This window comes from Syzygium oleosum, unplaced genomic scaffold (genome assembly GCF_021117445.2).
Source record: "Syzygium oleosum isolate NSW1041296 unplaced genomic scaffold, Sole_v2.1 Sole_v2.13, whole genome shotgun sequence".
Taxonomy (NCBI): domain Eukaryota; kingdom Viridiplantae; phylum Streptophyta; class Magnoliopsida; order Myrtales; family Myrtaceae; genus Syzygium; species Syzygium oleosum.
The window spans coordinates 1,836,191-1,863,095 of record NW_026607497.1 but is presented as its reverse complement, the minus strand read 5'-3'; the positions used below and the strand labels follow the sequence as shown (position 1 = coordinate 1,863,095).

Sequence of the window (26,905 nt, the reverse complement as noted above, 5' to 3'; positions counted from 1 at the left end):
CGATTCTGTGTCCCTTTACCGTCCTGCTCAACCATTCTCATACAAAGCCACGACAGCATGAACTAGACATCTGCATTCTGCACGTCCGCTCTGTGTATCGTGACCTTCAATCTTCATCCCTTCAAAGTGGGACCTGAGTCCGATCCAGCACTGGTAATAATCAGGATCGACAGAGGGAGAATCAAGTGCCCAATGGCGAACTTGCGGGTTTAAGCACGACTCGAACATGAACGCCATGGTATCGGTAATTCTATGGGGTCCTGCCGCGTTTCCTCGAGCGATGGTTGCCTGTCAGCCAAAAGGATCGAGAATCGGTGACCTATGTAAGTTAATCTACTTACAGTTTGTTCGAGAGCTTACCACCAGCATCTAACAGAAACAAAACCCACATCCTCACTATGTAGTAATTTCAACATCTACCTGGAGAAATCTTTGTCATGTGAAGCCTTGACAGCTGATAATTCAACTTTAATCAATTAACATGAAAATTTAATTGAACATCTGATACCTATCGGTCCCAAATCAGGAAGTTGAAAATGAGTGCCGAATATCTCAGCAACATAGCCACGAGATGGGCCATCTGGAAGGTCCACAGAAAATCGAAATCCTTGAGGTAAAACAGCAGCTTCACCAGGGGAAACCAACAATTTTCCACATTCTGTGGTGATCCACAACCCTACACAATAGTTCGAAGAGTGAGATATCTTCCTTGTTGGATCCCCACTTAATAAAATGTGGTGTAAAAGGAAAATGACTATCACTAGTGTGTTTCGAGATTTAGTTTCAAATCGATTCTAGTATTGCAGAGCACCTCTATATACACGGAGTACGTCATTCAACAAGAGATGGCAATTATCAAGTAAAACTTCTTTCGTATTTTGGCAAGCAGTAAGCGCAGGTAGAAAGTACGAGAGCTCAGGAAGGAGGAAAATGACATCCAAAATTCCTAAATGCACTCACTTCCTTTCTGCGGAACAATTAGAAAATCACCATCAGCATTGCAGAATGCACAGTTGTCCATCGATTTATTGGCAGTGTACCTACAAAAGAAGAGAAGTTTCTTATCAGAAGTGAACATATACTTCATACTGGATCTAATCTGTTAATCTAGTTCAAAATGTGCGCAGACAACTCGTTAACCAATCTCCTATCATTAGGAATCGAATGTGCAGAAAAACTGAAGTTTCAATGGGAGCCCATACAAAAGAAGTGCATTACGTGTTACGTTCTTTTTAACTACAGCCATAGATCAAAGATATCATCATGGGGAAAACACAAGTAATTGGGCATGCCAAGCTCAAACTAGCACTGCAGCCGTTTTCCAAGCTATAAGCACCATTTTATCCACTTTCATTAGTTGATGAGTAAGACGAAAAATAATCAGTCGTGAACTCTAGAAAATGCAGATTTTGTCAATCGAACATATAATGCAAAGTTAATGTCCTAATCTCTGTCAGATCAACACTGAAAAAGAGCTTGTAACTAGCCTTCCTCATAATTTGAGCACACCCAAAAAGACAATGAAACCTAGGAAAGCTCCTCTCTCCCACGGATTCTAGAAACAGGGTTTCCATAGTGGGCCCTTAGACAATCAAAATATAAGCAGAATCTTGAACCACTAGTATCAAAGAAAGCACAATGACATGAACAAAATCACATGACACATGATTAAGGAATAAAAAATAGATAGAGGAACTACTTGCAATAATCAGTCATGCAGAAAGCAATCAAAATGAAATCAAATAAAGAACTAGCAAAAAGATGCCCCTTACATGTGAACAGCAAATCCGTGCCGAAGTAATGAGCTTCCAGCCCCATACATTGTCAACAATCCATCGACAAAATCGGTCGTTGAACTTTGACCTAATATGTAATGTGATCCCTGAATTTTTAATTTATTCAATGTGGTCCTAGACTTTTGATACATATTCAAATCATTCCTCGGATTATACGAGAATGTTCAATGTTATCATTCCATCATTTCAAGTTCGGGGGCAGTGTTAAACATTTTCATATAGTTTATGAACTAAATTGAATATGTATCAAAAGTTTATAGACCACATTGCATATTGGGCTAAAGTTCAAGGACTGCGTTGAGCAAATTAAAAGTTTAGGGACCATGTTGCATATTTGGCAAAAGATCACGGACCGTTTGTCGTTTTTCCATTTCTATATCGAAGCTCGACTTGAAAAATAAATTTCGAGCTACTCAAGCATGATGCGATTCGGCTCGATTCCTTTTTCTTGAGGAGCTGGATTGAAATTTTCTTTGTGGAGTCGAAGGTATACTGGATTGAATGACATTCTTGAATAGTAGATACCATGAACGTGGTATGTCACACCAGCATGTGATAGGGTCGACCAATTAGTCCTTATAACTCCGGTCTACAAATCTTATCACAGCTTCCGGGAAAGTTGTTCCAATCCATAATAGGCCATGTCAAAGGTGAACTCCTATTCAGCACGTTCTTCCAGAAAGAAGGTTAACCCAGTTGTTGATTTCTGACCCAGTCGTCAATCGGCACTGGTCTTCGGTCTCTTACATGCGTTGACATCCTCTGTCCGGGAAAATGTAGACTTTCATACAGACTGAGATTGTTCCTTTAAGATCTGTTTATGTAACAGTTAAGTGTCATGAGCAAACTATTGATGTAGAGGACGACGAAGTATGAAAAGAAATGAAGAAAAGATGGATCAACCTTAAACATGCACGGTAGACAGCTAATTGTCCGACAAATCGACCTAAATTTCCACAAGTCTTGTCCTGCAAGAAACTCTTTCCCTCAAGTTGACAGATGTCATTAGCCAACTGCAACACGGCGGCACCAAATCCATTTTAAAATGGCAGTATCTTGACTTGATCAGTCCTCGTGCTGATATGCCTATTAATCTTGCATGACTGTTAAGTGTTATCTGAAGATTTTCTTTTGGCCAAATTATTTCTAGATCGAAAGAGACCGCTCTGATATTTCCCTCGTCAGTTATCAAACTCTTCTCCTCAATTCATCTACACACAGCATACGCATGGCTCTGCATATAATGTGCATCCGGAGCATCTTCGCTCTTGTCGCAATTCTTCTAGTAATCTCGACAGTCGATGGCCGGTCTGTGCCGGGTGATTCTTCGCGGCTAATTTCAGACGGTGTTGATCGTGGCCATGATCAGCATAATGGACCTCCTAATTTGCTTCTTCTCAAAGGAACAGCGGGTGTTTGGGACGATGAGGTTGAAGTTTGTGAGCAGATGTATGGATTCTTGCCATGCTCGTACAGCACAGCAGGTCACCTGTTCCTGATGTTGGTTTATGAGTATCTGCTGTTTCACGGGGAGTCCTACGTTGCTTCCGGGAGCAAGCAGATATTTAAGATGCTCGGTCCTGGAATATTTGGTGCCAGTGCGTTCCATGTCCTTAGTGCTCTACCGGAGGCCTTAATACTTCTAGGTATGCATCTTCATAATCTTTCTACTTTTCTGTTCATCGTTGCCTTCTTCTTCTTCTTCTTAGATGGCCAAGTTTCTGCTTTAAGCATTTGCTTTAGTAAGAATCAAAAGATGGATTCTGAGAGCTAATGAACTCTTCAAAATTCACTGTAAATTGAAGACGTGTCGATAAAATTGGAAATTTCGAGTTAGAATTCGAAAGGAACAAGATACAAGTATGGTGTAAATGGGATCAAATGAAAAATTGCTGCTCGTTGGCAAATTTTTTTGTGTCAATGTAAGTTACTTGATCATCAAAAGTAGCCACGAGACGTTGGAGCTGGCCTCATGCCTCCAAACATGACCAAATCTTTCAAGTTGCCACGGCAGGGCCACCATGTATGCCTCCTGACTCTTTGTAGTGTTGAGGTTTCTCTTGGCTCATTCAACTTCCAAATGTCACTTGGCAGCTTGTATATCACGTAACAGGAAGCTTATCATCTTCCGTCAATTTTCAATGATGATGTATCCCAATTGCTCTTTCCGGAATTCAGATTCACATTATTTAGATTTGAATTTTTTTATCATGTGTAAAACATTATGGATGAAAGAATAATTCCGAAACCAGGAGTAACGTGAAATCAGTAGTTAAAGAAAGGAGGAAGCTGAAACAGAAACTTGTTTGAGACTCTTAAGATAAGAATGAGTTTTAGTTTCGAAAGAGAAATTGTGATGTTGGGATTATCGTGGGACAATGAACCTTTCTTTATTCATGAGTTATACATTTGCAAAACTTGTGAATTGTTAATTTTCTTTTTTCAATCGAGTACCAAGATTGTACATCGCAGTAACTCGCTCTTCCCTAATAAGCTCTGGTCGCTCTCTCCAATCATTTCTACAGCTGAAGTTTTGTCATTCAGATTCACTAAAGAGAAAATTCCTGGAAACAAAAGCTGTGACATGAAATTACATCTCACTAGAACCTTAACTGAGGGGGCGGGGGGGAAGGGAATCCATCTTAATTTTAAATATTCGTCCTGCTTTTTTCCAGCATCGGGACTTCTAAATGGCGAAGAGGTGGCACAGGAATATGTCGTGACTGGTGTTGGCTTGCTGGCCGGATCCTCAATCCTGCTTCTGACATTGTTATGGGGAACTTGTGTCCTCCTTGGTAGCAGTGAACTCCGTGATGGGATGGAACCCAACACTTCAAATTCAAATTCAAGCAAATTTTCATGGAAGAAGTTCTTATCCTCCTTGAAAGGTAGTATTTCCAGATTTTCATCAAGCATTGACTTCATCATGTCAAGATTTGAGAAGAGAGTACGTAGGTAGAATGTACTTGGATATAAGGTGCTGTACTAGTACGAGAAAATCCAAGAATCAAGGACTAAAGACTATTGAGAGGAAAATTTTCAAGAAACAGGTCTTACGTTTTTTCTGTTTCATGGACTACTGCGGCAAAGATCACACTATCTTGTTGCAGGCATTTTCTCGTGCACGTGGACATGCTCCAACTTCATTCATATGCTTCCAAGTTGGGTTGTTCTGTCCTAACTATCCTCTTAAATCTCTGAAATCCTTAATATTCAAATGGATGACCTTTACATATAGTTTCGTGCGAATACATTAACGGCTGTGGGAATAGCTCAAAAAGCAATAAGAGAAAGAAAATCGGTGATGTTATCTATAACTTAAAGACGAATCTGATTAACCTTTCTTATTTGGAAACACAGGCTCCGGTATCATCACTGATTTGGAGACTAGCTACACTGCCAGGATAATGGTAATCTCAGTATTACCATTCATCATGATACAAATCCCGGATATTTTCTCAATATATTCAGCTCAACGCATTGTGATCCCGTGTGCGCTCGCTGTTTCAGTTGGGTTGCTGCTCTTATACTTCTTCTATCAGGTAACTTATGCATGCCCATATTTTTACATACATTGCTGACCTAACATGAAGCCTTTTTACATGTAAAAATAAGCTTTGAGGCTTCCATAATTTAGTAGTGATACTGAGCCTAGTGTTCAAAAGCTGGATGTATAGAGATAAGGTGTAAAGTTTAGCTTTATGTTCATTTGCCATAATATTTGGGATCGTTGAGAAAGCAATAACTAATGTTTTCGAGCAGTTTAAATGTCCAACTTCGCATTTCCTTTGGCTACTTGTTGCAGATATTTGAGCCAAGGGCGTGGATTCAAAAGAGAAGACTCGAGTATGTGAAACATGAGCACCTCAAACTTCGAATCATACAACATCTGCAACGACACGCGCTAGAAAGACTTCTCACAGAGGATGGAGCGCCAAACACACGTGCTATAAGGAGGCTAGTCTTCATCTACGATGTGTCACTTCACCTGATATGAGCAAGATGGTGTCGTTCTAATTGGTACTAAAGGGTTTGCAAACTGCAGGCTATTTGAAGAAATTGATCAAGATGGGGACGATGTTATATCGCCATCTGAATTAAAAGAGCTGTTGCTAGAAATCAAGTTCAAACACGAGCACATGGACAAAGATAAAGCAGTAGATGAAATTATAAAGGAATTTGACATTGCCGGTGACCAAAGTATAAGCAAAGACGAATTTGTCGCTGGAGTCACGAATTGGCTCGAGGAGGCAAAGATTGCGATGGACAAGCAACTTTACTCAAGAAACTCTTTTAAGGACTTGTATCAGGTACTTTTGCAGTTGAGGGGATGAATTCTGCAAGTTAAATTTCCATCTATGATGAATGTGCAATTAAACTGTTCAGAAGTATTTTCCAGCTCTTTCGACCTTTTATTCAGAAGAAGAAGGAAGAACGCAAACTGAAAGAGCAAATCATCGCAGAAATTCTTGCGCATGTACAGACCAAGTCCATTGAAACCCTATTCACAGAAAATGGCACACCTGATCTACCTGCTATTAGAAGGTTAGGCTTTGTTAATTTCTTTCCGATGTGCTACTATCAGTAACTTATTGAGAGAACTAAGTAGTTAGTTATTCTCCTGTGAATTATGACTATCTGCATTTTGGTTTCAGATTATTCGAACAGATTGATCGTAATGGAGACAACAGCATATCGCAATCTGAACTGAAGGAACTAATGATGGGCATCAAGTTTGGTGACATACCTTTTGACGTGGACGAAGTAGTTTTAAAGGTCATTGAGGTCTTTGACAGAAGCGGAAACCGCCAGATAAATGAGGAGGAATTCGTTACCGGATTGGCGAATTTGCTCGATACTTCAGGTGAAGGCAATAAGAGCCAAACGCCTAAGTTAAACACCAGTCAAGATGATTTCTATCAAGTAAGGCCATTTCAAACTCGGCTTTTTCAAACGCAATGTCAAATACTACCATAGTTCTTTTCACATATCTGATATCGTGACATGATTATGCAAGAGAACTTGGGAAGAAACCGACAAATTGGTGGACGAAGATAAGGGAAAAGGAGATGTCGAGAAGTCGTTGTGGATTTGGGTCAAGTCTGTATCGTTGTTGTTGCTCGGAGTTATCATATTATCAGTCCTTGCAGAACCTCTCATCTCTAGTGTGCAGAGTTTTTCGAAATCGGCAGGCATACCTTCTTTCTTCGTCTCATTCATATTGGTTCCTCTGGCCACGAACGCAAGAGGAGCAACCACGGCAATCAAAGCTGCCAGACATAAGAAGGCGCGAACCACTTCTCTAACACTTTCCGAGGTCTGTCCAACTAATTCTACAAATTCAAGGAAATTATTTATGCTGTAGGTGTAGAAAGCTTGCACATTCTCATTGTCCTCTAGTTTCGCTCACCTGTTGGTATGACCCCCTCAAATTTCATTATAGTGTGAGATTGGACAGTACTACTTAATGGTTCTTCGTGCCGTCGAATATAACTCAGTATCTTCTAGATAAGTGACCCTGGATCGTCATGTTGATTCAGACCAGTTTCTTAAATAAGACTAGTGCTTAACATGTTTTTCGGTTTTGCCTTTGTGGTAATGCAGATCTATGGAGAGGTGTTCATGAGCAACATGCTCGGCTTCTGCGTCCTCTTGTCGCTGATATACGCCCGCGACTTGACATGGGAATTCTCTGCGGAAGTTCTTGTGGTGCTAATCGTGTGTTGTGTGGTGGGTCTGATTGCAAGTTTCAGGTCAACCTTCCCAGTTTGGACATCAATCTTGGCTTACTTGTTGTACCCTCTGTCTCTTCTCTTGGTCTATGTTCTTGATGATGTCCTGAATTATTCCTAGGTTCCAAGGACTGTACACATTCTGCTTGAGAATTTTATGTTGCCAATTTTGGTTAATTAGCGCATTCCGGATTGATCATTGAAGGTGTAACAATATGTTCCGAGTCCATAATCGTGCCCGGATGGTCCCTCGGATACTTAAGTTAGAGTGAGACGGCTGTGGAAATCCAAAATAGCGAGAGGATTTTCTCAAAGCATCCTTCCTTGCCGAGTCTTGGGTCTTGCTCTCTATCTATAAGCATTCGACCTCAAAATATTCGAGGCAGTACGGGAATCGGAACTTCTCGACCTATCCGAGGTCGGCTCGCCGACTCTTGATGACTCGCCGATGTCCTTAGTCGCGGGCCGACTTCTTGGTTGCCGCCATTTTTCGTGGGCTGGCGGGTGACTTCATTCGCTAATGGATCAAATTAGGGCTCTTTCCGAGTAATAGGCTTCACGTTTGCGAGCTTCAGAGTAGTTTACTGGCCAATATAAGCCCAATAGCAATAAGACCACTCTATAGTCATTATCAAACACGTAATTCTTGTAATTCTATTCATGAGACTTCACCTAATTGGAGGGCAAATACACATCTACACTCGAGTCGACACGGACCGGGTCAATTGCACACGTTGGTCACGTAAACCCCATGTGAGCCCCATGTACCTCGATGGCCATGATTGCACCCGGTCCATCCAGAACTCTATCGGGTCCTTTATCGATTCTCTGGTGCATGCCAATTTTCTTATTTTTTTATTGTCATTTACGCGGTAGAGTTCCTGTTTAAAGGGTAAAAATGTATCTCGCGAACTAAGTGATTAATAAGATGTGGGTCAGCTGACCAGCATGTGCTGATACTGAATGATTCTATGACAATTCCGAGCAATTTTGGCCCCATCTCATTATGTCACCTGGCATTTTGTAGAAACTTATCTGATACCCCGCGTTTTTGAATCACGCATATTTTATATTATGATTTTACCAACTAGGAAAATAAAATAAAAAAAATCAATAGCTACAGATCCTAAATCCACGGCGCAACTACCAAAGGGATTTATTATTTTTTAAATCTTGCAATTCTCCTTCCTTTGCTACCGAAAGAAGAAAGATGGTATCGGTCAATAATTAAATTTTATTAGCAGAATCGAGGTATCTCCTTGAAGAGTCAAAGCAGTAACCACGAGTACTTGCAAAAGTGTTACTTGTCGCCAACTACGTGTTGACGTGTTATTACAGGTGTACTTGGTCATTGATAATGCAATTTGATGTGATATTAAACCATGATAAAATCGCTGAATGCGACATGCTGAGACTGCGAGGAGATCGCGTTTTTGGTAGTCCATTAGCTAATAAGAACGCGGATAATCCGTGCCATTTCAAAAATCAATTTTCATTAGGGGTGTCAAAAAAGTCCGAACCAACTCGATCCAGCCCGGATCGGCTCGACTCAACCTGAAATTTTAGGATATTTTGAGGTCAGATTTTGGTCTTCTTTGGATAAGATTTTTAGGTGTCGATATTTGTTAGGGCAGGCCGAGCAAGGCTAGGCTTTTTTGACCCTGGCACCAAATACAACTCATCCATAACAGCCTCTCCCTCTCTCTCTCTCCCCTTCGCTCTCTTCTCTCTCTGCGCAAGAGCTTGAGTTCAAGTTCGTGGCAATGGCAGCCGTGAAGTTCGCGAACATGGCCGTGGTGGCCTTCGTTCTCGCCCTCACGGCACTCGCCGTGACCACCCAGGTCGAGGTCCTGGCGTCGAGCCCCACCTCCCTAGCGAGCTCCGTTTCCCCGTCGATCCTCTTCGCCGGAGCAACGGCTGTCGCGGCTCTCGTCTTCAGTTCCAAGCAGAGCCTTAACATTCTCCGCCTACATCACACAAACGAAAGCGTGTAAATTACACAAATTAAAGAAGAGAGGAGGAGGAGGACAACGCGGGTCGACTCCAGAATTAGGGTTTAGAACAGGGGTGGGGGAGTACGGATTCGTGAGGATCAATTTCCAAGGAGATGATCTGCTCATCGGCGGTCATTACGGTGATCTTCATCCTTGGGTCTTCTCGCTTCCTGCTGCAACTGCTTCGTCTTTGTCTTCTTTGGATTGAGGGATGAATCTGGTTTGACTTCGTGCTGCTGATTCCAACAATCTTTGCTTAGCTGTCTGGCCTTCCGCTTCTGGGTTTCGATCTCGGATTGATGGATTGGGTCGGGCGTGAACGCCAACAGAATCGAAGGAGCTCGGAAATGGAAAAGATTGGTCCCTGTAAAAAAAAAAAAAACCTAAACACAACCCGACCCGACCCGATTCTTGGAGTATATGCTAAACAGGGTCTTGGGTCGGGTCAAGCGTGACCCTGTATATTTCGAGTTGGGTCGGATATCATGAAAGCCCAACCCGACCTGACCCATTGACGCCCTGATTTTCATATCTCGATCTTCTTCTTTACAGCTAGATCATCGTAATAAATGCGAATCATACTATTTTCATCTATACCCTTGCGGGACTTGAGATGTTTCCCGTATCTTGCTATGTTGTCGATACAATTCTTGACACATTAATCTCGACATGCCACGTGTTATGAATATGATTTTATCAATGTGAATTTTACGGAGTAAAGTGAAGCACCACTTACCCTTTTTGAGATAGGAGGACGTACATTGTCATGGGTGTTTCTATCACCCCACGGACATAAAACCTTATGAGTATGTTATGATAGTATTCTTCTTAATGCATGAGTATTTCCTTTTAATACATTGGGTTAGCAACTAATTCTAATCGAGTCGAACAATGAACACCATATCATAAAGCTACGCCGGGAGTGGCACCGCATCGGAGATCTTATTACGCACCTTTTGAACCATCGAAACTATCATATTTCGCGTGCCTAACTTAACGAGACCCACAAGATTAAATGATTCAGATTCGCAAAATTATGCGGATGTAGAAGGCGCATTCAAATATTTTCCTACTATCTAGGCATTATTCCAAGTTTTTAATAGACCCAAGGTGCATGTGGAATTTCATTTTGCAAAGATATTCTGAATGAGTTTCATGGACTGACTTGAGCTTGAAAACGTAAAATTTCCTTCAAAAAACAACCCTGAAAGTAAAATTTCATTCATAGACTTTATAATGAAAGTCTAGTCATTGTTTTTATCCGCTAGTTGAACGAGGCACGTACTGGTGGTAGGACGGCTCTTTGTTTTTTTTGCCGGCCGTCCTTGGACTTTGGAGGTCTTACTGCCTTAGGGTGCATAACACAGAACTGCTCTGTAGTAATGCCTAGAACAAATTATGGCAAGATTATAGAACCCTTGATCCTTTCTATGTTGATTAGAACCCTCGATCCTTGCCCATGAACAAATCTGTTTATGTTTAGTTGCATAAACCGGTTATTTTTGGGCCTTTGGCCTCTCTTCCGGTGGTCTAACCCAGAGTGGTTTTCACGTGGTTGGAGGAATCGGAATGCTTGATCTCTGGTCCTCGAGTTGAAATTTATCTGACATCCCAATCAACTGCACAGAGTCTTAACGTTTAATATATCTACAAAATCAAATTGAAAGTTATGAATGCCAATTTCGTCTTGTGACTTTTTGAGTAAGGGAAGGATCAAATTGTATCTGCTTCCCTATGTCCTTACGATATTGAATGTGAAATCATTTATCAATCTGTATCCAAAAGAACTGAAATTCAACGATTGACATAATGGTAATAAGAGATGGGCACACGGTACGAGGAAAATACCGACTAAGTTCGTGTCGGTATCACTCCCGAGCGGTCATAGTGCTCTCGTTACGATTTCATTTTTACAGCAAGAAGAGTTTCGGATTAATCTGATCATCTCTTACTCCGGTTTTTTAATAAAGATGCTAAGTACATGAAAATTAGCTTATAACATCGATGTATCGGGTATCGTGGTAATTTCTTACCATACCTCCCATAAGACACTTGATATAGTAATTTTCATAAATCATTATAGTGATTTTTTTCGGGCAGCGCTATTTGTACTCCCTATATGATTAAATCCACCACGTTTACACTAAAAAGACCAAATAGCCCTCAATCACTCAATTGCAAATTGATTGGCCCATTCCTTCTTCTTCTTTTTTCTATTTAGGATTTACTTGCAATAATTAAGTATTTCGCGTGTTTTGCTTTTAGTTTATTAAAGAATTTTTTTAGTGTATTCCTAGATATTCATATAATGTTTTACATGCTTCATGTAAAAGTATCTTGCTAATAGTAAGGAAAAAAGACAAATTATTTGATATAGTAAAAAACTTAAAAGTCTCTTTTTCATCTTCCTTTTATAATAACTTATCTATTCTTTGTTTCTCTTATCTTTTTTTTTGGTCGAATAGTCCCTCTTATCTCAAAATCTCGCTTTCTTGATGAATTTATTATTTTTAAATTCATTAGTCTATAGTATATATGAGGTCTCTTTACTTTCAACCCAAAAAGAAAAGGTCACTAAGAATTTAGCTTTTTTTCCAGTGGGATATTTTTACACAAAGCATGTAAGACATTATAGAAATGTCTAGGAATACACTAAAAATATTATGCACGCTAAGACATCTTGATATCTTTTCATAAAGATGATATTAATTTTTGTCAATCCAAAATAATGAGATTTTACGGCCATTTTTAAAAAAAAAAATTCTTTTCCTATGCAATGATTTGATTAAATTTCATCTCCAAAGTTTCACGTTAGAGAATGTAATTGTGATTTTATTTTGGAAAATCTTCAAAGAGAATTCTTTTTTCTTCATATGATCATCCCATTATGATGGTGATACGCACTATAAAAAGTGAAAATTTATTAAAAAATGATTATGTTAAAACATTGTCTATTTTAAATTATTTCCAGATTCTACTCGATAACTTATCCATAAATTTGATATCTAGGTTTCTTGGAAATTTCTATTTTTGACAAACCTAATTTTTATGGAAGTACAATCTAACAATTAAAAAAATACAGTGCCTTTAAATATACATGGGAATTTTTTTCTTTTTGGTAACTAAATCTTACATAGAAACAGAAAAAAACTAAAAAAAGGAAAGTAAATAAATTTTGGGCCATCACTTTAAATCGTAACTGAAAGATTGAGGGAAATTTTATTTTATTTTTGGTAAAAATCGAGTGGATTTAGTCATATAAAAGATGGAAATAGCGCCGCCCTTTCTCTCTTCGACAAAACTAAATTTTATGGAAGTAAAATCTAAGAATCATCAAAATACAGCGCCTTTTAACATACACGGGAATTTCGTCCTTTTTGGTAACTAAATCCTACATAGAAACGGAATTTTTTTTTTATTAAAAAAAAGAGAACGAGAGTAAATAAATCCAGGGCCACCATTTTAAATTGCAATCGAACCAACCAGTGCAATTTTCATCCGGGTGAATTTAATCGTACAAGGGGGGGGGGGGGGGGACCCCCTTTTTTTACGCGGATATCTTTCTTTTCTTTTTCTTTTTTTCTTTTTTTTTTTTGGCTTTTGACAGTGACCTTTGCGAGGGTTTCGGGTTTCAGGTCACAGCCACACGCGGTCTACGCGCTGTGGCCCGATCGACCTCACCGCGCGGCGAACGCTCTCTCTCCGCGGTGTGACCTATATGGCCCCGTCCCGTCCCGTCCCGTCCCGTCCGTTTCTCTGCAACTAACCGTACGCTCCAATGTCCCACTCTGTCTCTCTCTCTCTCTCTCTCTCTAAATCTCTTATATAAACCGTCTGTTCCTCTCCTGCAACTAACTCCCCTCTACGATATCCTCATCACCCTCTCCCACTCTCCATGTCTATCTTCCACCTGCAGCTTTAATCCCTAACCTTCGTTTCGCCACGTCCATGGCCAACCACCGCGCCCCCCTCCTCCTCCTCGTCGTCGTCGTCCTCCTCCTGTCGGTCGGCGGCTCCGTCCATTGCCGCTCCGTCCTCCTCGGGCCTCCGCCGCCCGATCCCGTCTCCGACGGAGTCTCCTCCGCCGACGTCCGGCGAGGCGATGGCCACCCCTACCTGCTCCTCTCGCGGTCCTCCTCCTCCGCCTCCGCCTCCGCCGACGACGGCTCCTCGTCGTCGTGCGACCAGACGTACGGGTTCATGCCCTGCACGGCCTCCTGGCCCGGCAACCTGTTCCTGATCCTCGTGTACGGGTACCTCATGTTCATGGCGGCCACGTACCTGTCGAGCGGCAGCGAGCTGTTGCTGGAGATCCTGGGGCCCGGCATCGTCGGCGGCCTCTTCCTCCCCATGCTCGGCGCGCTTCCCGACGCCATGCTCATTCTCGGTCCGTATTTTTCTCTCTCCTGATCGAAATTTGATCTTTTTGCGTACCCTCATTCCCACATTTCTCTCGGAAATTTGATTTTTCCTTCGTTAGCCTAATTCCGGGGGAATGATTGAAGGACGTCTACGGCAGAACGCGACGGAAAATTCCGCGTATGTTAGCTGTAATTCCTTTCGACGACTCTTGACGGAGACCATATCGACTGAGCTCGGCTAGTTATAGTTCAGGTGACAGTAGAATCTGTGCGCGTCTCGCATGCTTTCTCCAGATAATTACTGTCTGCGGCGGGATCCAACGAGCGCGGCTGGTGTTATTTTCGCTTTGAATCCAACAGTCGCGGGTTTTGGTTTCGAGTGGAGTTCCAGTTTTCCTTTCTCTGTTCGGATCACGAGAAAGCGTGACGATGTGGGAAGGCATTTCTTTATTCTCCATCGGTCGAATGGGAAAAGTCGTCGTTTGCCAAATATAATGTGCTTCGTTTCGCCTGCTCCATTCAATTCCGCCATTATCGTCAACTTAACGAGCATGGCCAAGCAGACAAGAGGGCAGAATATTATTGGAGCTAGATGATTTCTTAAATACAATGCTGCTTGTTTGATCGATAAGCATGTTATACGCAAAACTCTTTTTTCTTCTGTCGCTGCCCAATTGCTATTTAAGAAATTTCTCGTATAATGTTAAAGAAATTGTTATTCTTCCGTGACATTAAAAAATCCGTGTTCCCGCTTTTGGGTGCGCACGAGGTATCTCGTTTCGCGCTTTTATAACAAGTTGTTGTCCACATTAAACTCTTTTTGACTTTTTTCTGAATCTACTACAGAACTCATGGTCCAAGAGACGGGGTCCTCCTTTTCTTGCAGTTTTGATGATGGACCCGCATCGCTCTTTTTAACTTCTCCTATCCTTTTTGTCTCTTTATTTGTTTTCTAATGGAGATTTGTGGTCATCCTCAATGGCGTAAAAAGACCACCCATTTGCCATCTCCGGAAGTGACTGTTGGTTGCTTATTTTATCAGCTGGATCAGCCACTTGCCATCTCGGGAAGCGACTATTGGTTGCTTATTCAATCAGCTGGAGATCTAAAGTGTGGAAAAGAAATGGTTAAGGATAATGATATTAATGTCTTGGGGGCGTGGGTTTATTGGAAATTGGACTGACACTGAACAAATTAAGACCAAACTCTAGAATAAAATGAATGCAAGAGGAAAGTGTATGTATGCTTGGTCAATGAGGAATATAAAGATCACAATAGCACTTGCCTTCATTAACTTCGGACAGTTTTCTTGACTTTGCAACTGTCTCGGCTGTTTTCTGGTCTGCATGAAGAGATTTACTGAGGTCGTTCCGCGTGAAAACGAATTTTCTGGTCATTTCACATTGTTCGAAGTTATTTCTGTTTGTAAGTCATGTATTTCTATCCATTTATGCTTCTTCAACAGTTTCTTAGCAGATTCGATCATCTCAAGGATCTGTGAACATATAACATACAAAACATGTCGCTTGAGTTTGCAATTGTTTTTTCTTAGGAGTGCGATTTATACGTCATATTTTGTTAGGATCCCCTTCCACCTTTGATGCTTAATGTGTCTCAGTGGGCTTGTTCGTTTGGCCGTATCTATCTCCAACGACTGGAATTTGTTGTGATAATTCACAGCGAATATAGTTTTTGCTAAATAGTTCCTCCACTTTGTTCTACAGTGTCTGGACTTTCTGGAAGCTCAGAGACTGCTCAAAGTCAAGTTTCTGTCGGAATGGGCTTATTAGCTGGATCAACCGTCATGCTTCTTACAGTTATATGGGGATCTTGCATTATTGTTGGGAAGTGTGATCTTCATAACTCATTTGCATTGGACAAACAAGACACAAAAGGATTTAGCTTGAAAGGTATGTCTTTGTTGGACCTGTTGTCCCGTTTTGGTCATTCAGTCTTGGTTATTTCTTGTTGATCATTCATGATCAAGGACAATTGGCAAAATCTGGGCTGATTTAATTTGACAATTTAAAGATCCTCTAGAGCTTATTTTTCCTTAATCGAGCCACCATGGACAAGGGAAAATCTTTTGCAGCTAGTTCTTCAGGAGAGAAGTGAGATTACGGGTGTGATAGATGTTTAGACGTGCAGACCTGAATAATTGTTTTTGTTGTGCAAGTAACCCTTTCTCTTATCCGTCTCTCATAAGAAAATTGACATCATTTCTAGAATAGTTATTGAACTGAAAAACAATTGTTTTCTCGTGATTTTTTTTTTATGATCAAGTTTACTTGTGGTTGATATATTGCCTATTTAGGCATACTCTGCAGTGTCAAGCAGTCATCACACCTTGATGAATGACTTCATTTACGTTGTCTGTCTTTGCTCTCGCAGGTTCTGGTGTCAGTACAGATTTGTGGACAAGTTATGCAGCAAGGATTATGGTCTTTTCGGTCATACCCTTCGTTATTGTTCAATTGCCTCAAATTCTCAACTCGACTTCGGGGAAACACTTGGCCGTCTTAATTTCACTGATTGTCTCTCTGGCACTATTGATTGCATATTGTATTTATCAGGTAGCCACCAATTGCTTCTAAATAATGCCCGTAAATATGCAGGAAAGTGTTGAGGGACACATCGTGTGAGTGTGAACCAAAAAAAAAAATCTGGCTGTGTCGTTTGTCGTGCTACTCCAGTGAGATGAGCTAAAGCCAATTTATATATCAAGATTTGAAATTCTGGTCTCTCTTCTCCTTTGGTCTGCTTAAAGTTTTAACTTTAATGCAGGTTGTCCAGCCTTGGATACAGAAGCGGCGACTTGCTTATGTGGAGGACAAGCATGTCTTTTTTGGTTTCTTAAGACACATACGGACGCGTGCCCTGGGGAGGCTTCTTACGGATGATGGCGAACTCGATAAGGATGTCGTGGAGAAGTTAGTTTCCACTGGATGTACAAAGTATTTCCTTTTAGAAAATCTCAGATTCAGCTAAACCAGCAGGCTGACTGGATTTTTTGGTGACAGGCTTTTTAGGACTTTGGATGAAAATGGCGATGGATATCTAAGTGCTGCAGAACTGAAAGCACTAATAGTTGGAATCCGATTTGAAGAGATAGATTTGAATGAGGACGATGCTGTAGATAAAGTCATGAAAGACTTTGACTCCTCAAATGATTTCCGTCTGGAATTGCCCGAGTTTGTGGATGGTATTTCTAGATGGCTTAGCACGGCTAGGAGTTCAGGCGCTGCTTCTGGAATGAAAAACTTTGGTACAATGAAGTTTCTAGACGACTTGCACCATGTAAGTTGATCTATAATGTTTCTCTGGCAGTTTTAAGAATAGCGGTTTAGAGCATGTTGTTGAATCTCATGCCCTTCTGCAACTTTTTCCTGCAGCAAACAAGACAAGAGCATGCTCAATTGAAAGGCGGGGATCAAACTGATGAGGTCACTGAAGGTGTTGAGAATCCTAAATTGATCACCTTAAAAGCAGTATTGCTACTGGTCCTTGGAACAATTGTTGCAGGGGCATTCGCTGACCCTCTTGTAGATGTAGTTGACAATTTCTCAGACGCCACCGGTATTCCAACTTTCTTCATCTCCTTTATTGCTCTGCCCTTGGCTACCAACTCCAGTGAAGCTGTTTCAGCAATTATATTTGCAAGTAGGAAAAAGCAAAGAACAGCCTCGCTTACTTTCTCTGAGGTAGGTTTTGCTCCTCTTTTCTCTACAATGGATTGGTCACATGGAGCATGATAAATTGGCCAGTAGGTGTTCTTTCAGACTCTGAAATAAGCCATCGAGCTGTGGAGACATGCCACCGCAGTCATTATTTACTCATTTTAGTGTGCCTTTATATTTGTATGTTGAAGGTTGCCTGATCTCAGTTTTCTCATGCAGCTATATGGGGCAGTAACCATGAACAATCTCCTTTGCCTATCAGTTTTCTTGGCTATTGTTTACATCAGAGGATTGACGTGGGATTTCTCGTCTGAAGTGCTAGTTATTCTCATCGTTTGCTTCGTGATGGGAATCTTTGCCAGCTTCCGCACCACCTTCCCCCTGTGGACATCCTCACTTGCCTTTCTTCTTTATCCTTTCTCCCTGGCACTGGTTTATGTCTTGGATTATATTTTCGGCTGGTCATAGACTTGGAACTGTCTCTCGGGCAACAGAGCTTTCCCTTTCCATTTCTTTTCTTAACAGCTCGTTCAGCTATAATTTTCGTCATGTAATTGATATTAGCTGGAGTTGAGGTTGCCGCTTGATTAGAGAATTAGCGACCGGTGACTGTAGATCTGTGCGTGTTTTACTGCTGAACATGTTTAATTGTACTTTCAGCTCTTGGCAGGATAAATGACAAGCCTAACAGTTCAGCCTGTGGTATGCAAAACATTATCGTACAGACTCAATTTATGGATAACGTTAAGCACAAAACCAAAAAGTGGGAGAGTTGAATCCTGTTCCATCGTGTCCATTTCCTACGATGTTGTTATATTTCCTGGACATGTAATTGACTTAGCTTAGTAGCATAAGTTGAGACCTGTAATTTCAGACCTGCTTCCCTGTTTTGTTGCACCACTTGCTCAACCCGAAAACCTGCGAAAGCCTTACTTCTGATGGAATGCTTACCGAAGTTGGAAAGAGGTTGTGATCAATCAGTTTTGACGAGGAATTAAGAGTCATCCCCTAATATTCGCTTCTGCATCAAATTACCTCTTCGTTTTAAACTACCTTTTCCACACCAAGCCGCAAAACTTGGGCATTTGAAGCCCCTGTACAGCTACTCTTCACATTAGACACCAATAGACTCTTCCAAGCTATAACTCCTGTCATGATACATGAATTTCTTTGTCCGGACATTCTAGGAACATATCCACTGAATTTCTCCTGCTGTACGAGGAGAGCACGGAGTTGACCGATTCTAGACTCATCACAATGAACCTACAAATTTGATTTTCAACAATTGCCCGACTTGTCCACTGAACTGAAAATCTGAGAGAAAATTCTCACTCCAGAAGGGCTTAATTAGCAAGAACTTCTGCTTCCACAATGATAAAGAAAGACCACCTTCACAGCTTATCGAAAGAGAAGAACAGGCACACATGAGAGAACAACCGAACAACAACCAATCCACAGCTCGGGATATTTCAGATGAGCAAAGATTGTGGTTTTCACAAAGGAAATAAAGATGGATGAAGTCATTCCATACTGTAACCACAACAATCAATGTAATCGTCTTTTAAAGCTACAAAAGAATCAAGATTAAAAGCCGTCGGCATGTCAGAGTCTAGACAAGGGTTGCCAGGTAATCATGCCCTCGTCAGTTCTCTATAATTTCAAATTGAGATCGATACTTGCCCCAGGATCGCTGTTGCAATTGTTAATGTGCGTACTTGCTTGGTTATTTGGTACCATTGCTGGAGAGAGAAAGTTGTAGCAAGGATTTTCCTGATACCTCCAGTTTGATGCCTGGCGGAAATGTAAACCCTCTTGAAATCCCTACATTAAACAAGACCAAAACGTTGAGAGCTGGATCGCCGAAAGATTACTCTATTTGATAAAAAAACTGCTGAAATGGAAACAAAGACACCTGTTCCGAACTTACTTTATGGGCTCGTGATTCAAAATCAGGAACATTCTGATCATTCAATGTTAGCAAAGCCGGAGGCTGCTTTGAGTTTGGAGGAGTTGATGTCGCCGGAGGGCCAAGAGTGAGGAACTCTCCACCCAAAGTTCCACTGCTTTTTACGCTTTTCGACGGCTCCAATACCAGGGGAGGGCATGAAGGACCTTCGCTGAAACAGTTGAAAAACGAAAACAGTCAGCAAGATTGCAATGTAGTGCTTGCCTTCAGAGTCAAAAGAGGATGCTTCGTCCTGAATTTAAGCTAACCTGAAATTGCCATTGCCACATGAGTATGGTTCGTCAGGTGTGCTATTTGGATGGCCAAGTACAGGGAGTTTGAACGGGTAGTAGGGGGCTGGTGGATATTCTAGAGAGAAGGGATATGACCTTTTCACGCCGATCATCTGTATTTCCTCTCAACGAAATGGATCCACAAAACGAAGTCAGTATTCCACCAATTAAGCCCCAATAACAACACTAATGACAAAGTATAACACCACGCCATGCCAGAAGATCAATGGATATTACATTGAGCGACAAACTTTTACAGCTGTTCATGCAAGCCAATGGCAAAACTTGTTGCAGAGCCGGCCAATAAGAACACTAAAATAGGAAAATCAAAATCTATCGAATCGGACGACCAAAATAATATGAAATGTACCTTCTCTTCCAGAGGCAAAGCTGGGAAATAATTGCCATGATGACTTTGGTTTGAAGGGGGCTCCATCTGATAATTGAGGGAAGGTGCTGAAGAAGTAACTGGTGATGCATTCACCTGCAGAAACATCCTGGACGTTATCGATAACTTCTACGCATGACACTTAGCGAAATATGAATGCATCGCATGACACTATCTTACCAGTAAAGGAGGGTGATCATATTGCACTTTTCGCACTGGTCCGAGGGAAGGCCAACCGGAATCAATAGGTAAACTCGGTCTTGAGCACACTTGCGATCCAGGATCCACCAAAGAGGTCTTGATTTCACCCCCATACTCAGGGAAATTCCACATATAAGGGAAGTGCTCGGGACCGGATGGCCTATCAATCTCGAGGCCACAACCTCTTACCCGGTTCACCAATGGAAAGGCGCCTGCGCTTGGGACCTCGAAATTCTGAACTGGGTGCGGGGGAACCGGTCTGATTATAGAGTTCGGCAGGGCAAAATCGCCTTGGATGTGATAATTACCGAGCGGAGCTGGCAAGTAACACGAACCGCTCTGAGAAATCGTTGCTGGGGACGGGAAAATCGCGGCGGCATCTCTCCTCTGCTGCTCCTCAATCCTGATTTTCTCCAACTGTGCCACACCAAGGCCTCTCTGTGGGGCCTTCTTTTGCTTCTGCTTCTTGGAGGATCTAATGCTGTTTTTGCTCCCAATGGTGATATTACCCCCACTACTACTGTTACTACACTTTTGGTTCTGGTCTTCTTGTGCCATTGGGTTAATCTTCCATGCGATTCCAAGGGTTAAACTTTGGAGCTATTTTGGGACAAAAACCTTCTGTTATAATGGAGATTTTTTCTGGATGACAATCTGATCTCCTTGTGATCACAATCTCATGGCCATCAGAAAACACCACAATCCCACTTCACCAGTGTGCAGATATAACAGAATTCGAGAAATATATCCCACAATTATAGCTACCCAATGAGCCGATCACTAATTCGTAAGGACAAAGAACAGAGAGATCTATCAGAACCCAAACTATCTAGTGTCCCCAGGAACTAGGACCTCGAAGAGAATTTATGTCGAAGGTTTCAATAGGGAATTCAGGGGCAAATTACACTATGACTGGTGAAAATGATCCGCTTCTGCAAGATATGAATGCAATGAAGAAGTAAAAGAAGGGCAAGAAAGAGAAGAAAATCCAGTAAATTCGAAGAGAGGGAAAGTGGGGGAGACTGGAGAGAAAACAGATGTTGGGAATTTTGCTCTTACCTAGCACTGTTTGTCCGAGAGATACATCAGACAAATTTTGTATCCACAGAGCCGAGAGAGAAATTCTGTCACTCCCTTCAAAAATTCAAAAAAGAAGCTTTGCAAATCTAAAGAGAACCTAGTGAAAATATTTCCCCCTCTCCATTTTCGCCCAAATCCTCGCTCCACTCCTCATTTTGTTCCTAGACCGACTCTCATGAATCTCTCTTTCTCTCTCTAGCATTCAATTCAACCACCTCGGATTTTCTCTCTCTCTCTCTCTCTCTAGATTAATGAATTTTGCATTGCACTGAATGGGTTGGGTTCTTAATGAAGCCAAGTTGCCAGTTTTGTCCCTCCATTTCTGGGTTTTCTTTTTGGCTGTTTTCCTTTTGCAGCTTTTCCATGAAATCCACCACCCAAAAGGCAAAGGGCACGCATTTATGATTCGAGGATCCATATATCTCTGGCCACCACATATCAAGAACAATCCCAAGACTCCCTTGTTTTTCCGATTTTTAGAGTGAAATTATCCATTCTAAAATGTGGGTATGCAAAGATTTCACTTTTTCTCTGCAAATCCAAATCATCTCCAAATCAAAGATTCATTTCCCAAAGCGAGAATTCGAAACTGAAACAGAAAAAAAAAAAGTTTGCTTTTTTAAGAGGCCGGGGTCAACGCTGTTTGGTTACTTTTAATACGAGCTTAAAAGCAAGAGTTGAGAAAGATCTTCGTGCGAGATTCTTCCTCGTGAATCCCATTTGGTGCTGCTACAAAGTGCCACGCTTGCAACATGCAATAACCCCTTATCTTATAGCAAGACACGAACAGGTTTAGAGACGGAACGAGACAGATGCCAGCGAATATTAGATTTGGATTCCCCTCAATACATGCACTTTATGGAATAAGCTCCTTAGGATCATTACAGAATGGTACAATTAAAAGGGTGATTGAGACATAGATCATCACAAAATTTTTGTGGCCAGAGAATAGATTGTACTATCATAGACAATATCTTTTTTTCACTGAATTAAAAACACGAATTCGTTCTTTCTTTTTCGGCGTAGAATGAATGATAAATTCAAACTCCCAAAGGATATTTTTAAGCAGTGGATTCGGGAGGAGAGACTTGAGGGTCACGTTACGGATCGGCCTCTATCGAGCAACTTCATTAGCTAGCTCCACCATAATTTCATGGAGATGGGCCTTAATCATCTTTCCTATTAAGTTATTCGGAAGGGAGATTATGATTTTCTATAATCCAAAGTCACCGAAAACCAAGCATACATCATGTCTTGTTAGCTCTCATGTCGTATTCAGTACAAAGATTTCCTAAGATTCGGAAAAGAATACGGTGACCCCATCAGGCATCTACCGTGAGATTCTCTCTGATCTAATATGCTCCGAGTTTTATTGCCATCATCATCTTGTCCTTTCCTCTTTCCTCAATCATTAATTCCTGGAATATTAGGAGAAATCTATTACAACAACATGTGATGTTGGCCTGAACAAGATCAGAAAGAAATCCATAGCGCAGTTTCATCGGGATTGCTTCTGTGCACAAGGAGAAGCAGATCTCCATACTCATGGATTCGGTTCTATCTCGACACCAGTCGATGCCTACGCTCAAAAAAAAAGTACATAGACTATTCTTCAGTGATTTGCTACATTATGGTTTGTAATGGATCAAACTAAGTGCCCAAATGGGAAGTTTAGCTCCAGCATTGTCCAGCTCATCAGAGCAAGATTTGGCAAGTGAAAGCAACTTCAGATACTCTTGTTTTGGGTTTTGTCTTTTTTTCTTTTTATGGAGATTGAGGATACTTGCAGATTCTGCCCTAACAGATAATCTGTAAATGAAAAGACAACACGAGACGTGCTATGCAATGCTTCAAGAAAAGCTTTGCATGAAGTCATTGATACTTATTGAGAGCAACAGATGAACAACCCCACAAGCGCATGCAGAGATTAAATGTTTAATTACACTATAATTCGCAAGAAATCCTAACGAAAGCCAGGTCCCGTAGCTCAGTCGGTTAGAGCGTTGGTCTTATGAGCCGAAGGTCGCGAGTTCGAGCCTCGCCGGGACCATTGCAGCTTGTAATCTCCGTAGTTTGTGTTATTTATATTTTACTTATGAAAACATGTGAAATTTCACCTATAACATAGTCGACATTGCTGATAAGCCGTGCAAGCTTATCTCTTTCGTCTTTTATGTATTTTTATTGGAGTGAAACATTTATCAATTTATTGTTGCCTGTTGGTGTTGATTGTCCATCTTGGGGAAGATCAAACACTGTCTTCACTATAGATGAGACGTCAACTATGCTTAGCTAGTTCCATGTGGCGACTCTCACGTTGCATCTCCCCTCATTCTCTACAATAAAAATGGCATTTTGCTTCTCTTGTTTTCATGTTCACATTACCGGTGCAAGCAGAAGGTGCCAGAGCTTCTGCATTCTCAACCTCTAATGGCTCCTTAATTTATGCAATGTTTAGTTTAGTTTAGTTTAGTATCGAGCCGCTTTGTTTTGTGATTTTAGCGTATATGGAAGATTGTTTAAACGCTGTTTTTGTGGCATTCTACAAGTGAAAATAGAATAGGTTGACTGTTGAAGGATGAAGCAGTACATTTGCTGAAATCTCGTTCACTGAAAAGTTGATATTGTTTCGGATTTTCTACTTCATCGGAGCCCCTCTTCCCAGGATTGAATAATTTCTTCTCTTTCTTCGTTTTTTACAGTGATGGGTCCTGGATATTGCTTTAGGACAATAGTTAGCCTCAAGAAAGCGAAGGAAGGAACTTCCAAACAAGCGAAGGTACACAGTCGATGCCAGTAATGTTTATGAATTCCAATGTATGCATTTTGTTTTTTGAAGTTTTCTCTTCGGATTTTCAATAGTAGACAGCCTTGTATAGTTCCAATTGATCAGGACACCGATAACAAAGACTAGATGAAACTGCCGTGCCCATTATTGGCCTCAACTAATGGAGTTTTGATTATAATTCACCACTCTCAGATCACACAGTGAGCAGACTGATGATAGATTTGAAATTAGTTTGATGGTATTTTCTTTTGCAAATCAACCTAGTGATTTGATCGAAGGGAAGGCTCGAAAGACAGCAAATGGAACGATCAAAGATACAAAGCTAAGTTATGGGTGTCGAAATTTTCCTTAAACGAGCTTTTATTTTGATACGACTCAAATTCTATATGACATCTACTGACTATATTATGGTAAAAAACGTTTTCAATTCCATCTTCGAATCGGCTGTGAACAATTGCATTATGTGACTCTTAGAAAGCTAGTCCGCACTCGATTCCACTGCCACTGCTAAAATCCTAAGTGAAACCTTTCCCTGCTTTCTGTCCTAGACAATGTCCATGCCATGCCTTTTCTCTTATCTGCTTGGACGCATCTTCTAAATAGGAGGAATTTTGCGCTGCAAATTTAAATGGGTCCAAGCAGGATTCACAAAGAAAGTCGGGTATTCCTGGAAAACGGATCGAAGATACTGCAGCAACTAGGATTCAAGCTGCATTTCGTGCATTTCTGGTATGGTAAGACTAAGCTCTTTCATTTTCCATAGCTAGACAATGTATAAGGCGACCCAATTTGTATTTCGTTTTCCACTTCTCCTAGGCAAGAAGGACACTGTATCGTCTGAGATGTGCGGTGAGGTTCCAAAGCTTGACTCATGGTCTACCCGCGACACAGCAAGTGTCGACCGCACTTAGCTATTTGCATTCGTGGAGCAGGATCCAAACCCAGATTAGAGCTCGACGAATTAACATGGTCGCTGAGGCACGCATGAGGCAAAAGAGACTAGAAAATCAGTTGAAGTTTGAAGCCAAGCTCCAGAAGCTAGAGGTACAGCCTCTCCCCTTAGCTTCTAGAGCCAACATTTCTATTTTAGCTCCAATTATATAAATGCTTAAATTATGATCGCCAATCGATTTGGTGGCATCTATATTTAGGCGGCTAAATGGAACATGGAACACTTTACTCTATGCTTGATGATAGACCGAGTGCAAGCTAATCCGTAGCCAGCATGTCAGCTTTCATCTCAGTTTACCCAAATTCTCAAGATAGTCCGATCCAGTTTAAATGCACGCAGTACTAACAGATGCATCGTCATGGTCTTTAAGTTTCTCAACATTCTTGTGTTGCATAAAACTCAATTCTCATTCAGATTCTAGATGTTCTTTTCCTCGTTATAAAGAAAAGACACCTCTTTCAGTCCCTTCTGAATGCTCTATGCAGACCCGATTCAAGTGCTCCTCAGCCCTTTCCTGAAATCATCCTACATTTGATAGATATGTCCGAGGCAAAAAAGAACAGGGAAATCCTTGTGAAACCTGCTTGTTTGCATGGTCGAGAGCCCGTGATATGATAGTTTTCACATCATAAGTTGATCTTTGAGTCCCCATATAAGTACTCTTATAGACCCGGGCAAACGGCGTAGTGTTCTGGAGTCGATGCCAAGAGCTACTGGCCTAAGGTTCAAAGAACCACAACAGTAACTCTCCTAATTTGGAAAAAGTGTGTAAATATCGTCATTATATCACCTCAGTAGATGTCGGACTGGTCCAAATGACATTAATGAATGACATATCTAAAAGCACGGAAACCTGTGTTGTTGTATAAATGCTAGTTTTTCCTCTCCCCACAGCTCGAATGGTGTGGAGGCCCTGGAACCAAGGAGGATATCCTTGCAAAGATACAGGAAAGAGAAGCAGCGGCAGCCAAGCGCGAGAGAGCCCTGGCATACGCCTTCTCTCATCAGGTCTGCAGCTACTGAGGTTATGATCCCTTGTTCTACCCACACGATCGATCTGAAAATTCTAAAACTGATTGCAGTGGAAGGCTAACTCCAGCCACTACCTCAGTCAACCTTCTTATTGTCTTGACAAAGAATGTTGGGGTTGGAGCTGGTTGGAACATTGGATTGCTACCCGGCCCTGGGAGATCCGACCTCAGTCAAATTCAACTGGAACGATGGTGAAGCAGCTCAGCAAAACAGCAAAGCCATGTAATACCCAAAGGTCAAAACAGCTTCAATTGTACTATTGAAACCCAGGAACTCAGAGGTAATCACCGATCTCGTGCGATTCCAGCTTGGCAATGTGACATAAGCTTATGAGATTCTTGAGTAATTTATTTCAGGATTGAGATGAGGATTGCGTGAGTAGCAGTAGCAGTCTCTAAGAGTATGGGACATAAGTCATACTCGGGAATGGTGTAATCTTTCTTTACTGGACAACTGATAATTTATGAACTAAATTATGATTCGTCGCTGGTTGTCTTTAATAAATCTGGCGGATGTAACTGCCGAGCTCTGTGATTTGGATTGTTCAATAATGTGTGTTATAATATGTATCTGTTTCATCGTATTAGACTCCAGCCCAGAAAGAAACACCAGTGTGGCCCTCATTATTTGTATTTGCTTTAGACTTAATAAAAGAATATCAAACAA

General features: G+C 41.3%; 5 protein-coding genes and 1 non-coding gene across 8 annotated transcripts; 4 read left to right on the top strand and 2 right to left on the bottom strand.

The window, feature by feature from the left end:
- Positions 1-27: 27 nt before the first annotated feature.
- On the bottom strand, positions 28-1,848 carry LOC115681242 (homogentisate 1,2-dioxygenase-like). The gene is made up of 5 exons (XM_030605111.2): positions 1,773-1,848; positions 961-1,040; positions 509-676; positions 342-369; positions 28-133 (listed from the first exon to the last, which is right to left on the bottom strand). The coding sequence occupies exons 1-5, from the start codon at positions 1,820-1,822 to the stop codon at positions 28-30; spliced, it is 432 nt and encodes a 143-aa protein (XP_030460971.2). The 5' UTR covers positions 1,823-1,848.
- A 794-nt stretch (positions 1,849-2,642) lies between these two features.
- On the top strand, positions 2,643-7,705 carry LOC115681239 (sodium/calcium exchanger NCL2-like). Its single transcript, XM_030605107.2, has 9 exons — positions 2,643-3,442; positions 4,472-4,684; positions 5,157-5,338; positions 5,602-5,753; positions 5,842-6,106; positions 6,196-6,341; positions 6,452-6,719; positions 6,814-7,113; positions 7,401-7,705. The coding sequence occupies exons 1-9, from the start codon at positions 3,025-3,027 to the stop codon at positions 7,647-7,649; spliced, it is 2,193 nt and encodes a 730-aa protein (XP_030460967.1). The 5' UTR covers positions 2,643-3,024; the 3' UTR covers positions 7,650-7,705.
- Positions 7,706-13,410: 5,705 nt separating this feature from the next.
- On the top strand, positions 13,411-18,437 carry LOC115681241 (sodium/calcium exchanger NCL). The gene is made up of 7 exons (XM_030605110.2): positions 13,411-13,909; positions 15,608-15,793; positions 16,275-16,456; positions 16,668-16,813; positions 16,904-17,180; positions 17,276-17,584; positions 17,780-18,437. Exons 1-7 carry the CDS (start codon positions 13,471-13,473, stop codon positions 18,026-18,028), a joined length of 1,788 nt encoding a protein of 595 aa, XP_030460970.1. The 5' UTR covers positions 13,411-13,470; the 3' UTR covers positions 18,029-18,437.
- A 597-nt stretch (positions 18,438-19,034) lies between these two features.
- LOC115681142 (uncharacterized) lies at positions 19,035-21,841 on the bottom strand. 2 transcript variants are annotated; one of them, XM_030604990.2, is made up of 6 exons: positions 21,447-21,841; positions 20,367-21,319; positions 20,169-20,282; positions 19,775-19,911; positions 19,488-19,677; positions 19,035-19,381 (listed from the first exon to the last, which is right to left on the bottom strand). In XM_030604990.2, the coding sequence occupies exons 2-6, from the start codon at positions 20,943-20,945 to the stop codon at positions 19,211-19,213; spliced, it is 1,191 nt and encodes a 396-aa protein (XP_030460850.1). In that variant the 5' UTR covers positions 20,946-21,319; positions 21,447-21,841; the 3' UTR covers positions 19,035-19,210. The 2 variants fall into 2 exon arrangements, with proteins under 2 accessions (XP_030460850.1, XP_056173126.1); XM_056317151.1 differs by having other exon boundaries at positions 20,367-21,841.
- Positions 21,842-22,539: 698 nt separating this feature from the next.
- Positions 22,540-26,905, top strand: LOC115681176 (protein IQ-DOMAIN 10-like). 2 transcript variants are annotated; one of them, XM_056317153.1, is made up of 7 exons: positions 22,540-23,867; positions 24,170-24,246; positions 24,859-24,984; positions 25,072-25,299; positions 26,102-26,215; positions 26,290-26,519; positions 26,596-26,905. In XM_056317153.1, exons 1-6 carry the CDS (start codon positions 23,840-23,842, stop codon positions 26,500-26,502), a joined length of 786 nt encoding a protein of 261 aa, XP_056173128.1. In that variant the 5' UTR covers positions 22,540-23,839; the 3' UTR covers positions 26,503-26,519; positions 26,596-26,905. The 2 variants fall into 2 exon arrangements, with proteins under 2 accessions (XP_056173128.1, XP_056173127.1); XM_056317152.1 differs by having other exon boundaries at positions 26,290-26,905.
- Positions 23,444-23,517, top strand: TRNAI-UAU (transfer RNA isoleucine (anticodon UAU)). Its single transcript has one exon. It is a non-coding gene; the product is annotated as a tRNA-Ile (tRNA).

What these genes read in the sequence shown, in the direction of transcription:
- LOC115681239 (XM_030605107.2), top strand. Translation starts at nt 3,025, where the DNA reads ATGGCTCTGCATATAATGTGCATCCGGAGCATCTTCGCTCTTGTCGCA. An exon ending in AACACACGTGCTATAAGGAG is followed by an intron (nt 5,754 to 5,841) that starts GCTAGTCTTCAT and finishes TGCAAACTGCAG; the next exon opens with GCTATTTGAAGAAATTGATC. An exon ending in GTCAAGATGATTTCTATCAA is followed by an intron (nt 6,720 to 6,813) that starts GTAAGGCCATTT and finishes TGATTATGCAAG; the next exon opens with AGAACTTGGGAAGAAACCGA.
- LOC115681241 (XM_030605110.2), top strand. Translation starts at nt 13,471, where the DNA reads ATGGCCAACCACCGCGCCCCCCTCCTCCTCCTCGTCGTCGTCGTCCTC. An exon ending in AAAAGGATTTAGCTTGAAAG is followed by an intron (nt 15,794 to 16,274) that starts GTATGTCTTTGT and finishes TTGCTCTCGCAG; the next exon opens with GTTCTGGTGTCAGTACAGAT. An exon ending in GATAAGGATGTCGTGGAGAA is followed by an intron (nt 16,814 to 16,903) that starts GTTAGTTTCCAC and finishes TTTTGGTGACAG; the next exon opens with GCTTTTTAGGACTTTGGATG.
- LOC115681176 (XM_056317153.1), top strand. Translation starts at nt 23,840, where the DNA reads ATGTTCACATTACCGGTGCAAGCAGAAG. An exon ending in ATTACCGGTGCAAGCAGAAG is followed by an intron (nt 23,868 to 24,169) that starts GTGCCAGAGCTT and finishes CGTTTTTTACAG; the next exon opens with TGATGGGTCCTGGATATTGC. An exon ending in CTGCATTTCGTGCATTTCTG is followed by an intron (nt 24,985 to 25,071) that starts GTATGGTAAGAC and finishes CACTTCTCCTAG; the next exon opens with GCAAGAAGGACACTGTATCG.
- LOC115681242 (XM_030605111.2), bottom strand. Translation starts at nt 1,822, where the DNA reads ATGTATGGGGCTGGAAGCTCATTACTTCGGCACGGATTTGCTGTTCAC. An exon ending in CACGGATTTGCTGTTCACAT is followed by an intron (nt 1,041 to 1,772) that starts GTAAGGGGCATC and finishes CTTCTTTTGTAG; the next exon opens with GTACACTGCCAATAAATCGA. An exon ending in TCCTGATTTGGGACCGATAG is followed by an intron (nt 370 to 508) that starts GTATCAGATGTT and finishes TGTTTCTGTTAG; the next exon opens with ATGCTGGTGGTAAGCTCTCG.
- LOC115681142 (XM_056317151.1), bottom strand. Translation starts at nt 20,945, where the DNA reads ATGGCACAAGAAGACCAGAACCAAAAGTGTAGTAACAGTAGTAGTGGG. An exon ending in ATGATCACCCTCCTTTACTG is followed by an intron (nt 20,283 to 20,366) that starts GTAAGATAGTGT and finishes ATGTTTCTGCAG; the next exon opens with GTGAATGCATCACCAGTTAC. An exon ending in TGTGGCAATGGCAATTTCAG is followed by an intron (nt 19,678 to 19,774) that starts GTTAGCTTAAAT and finishes CAACTGTTTCAG; the next exon opens with CGAAGGTCCTTCATGCCCTC.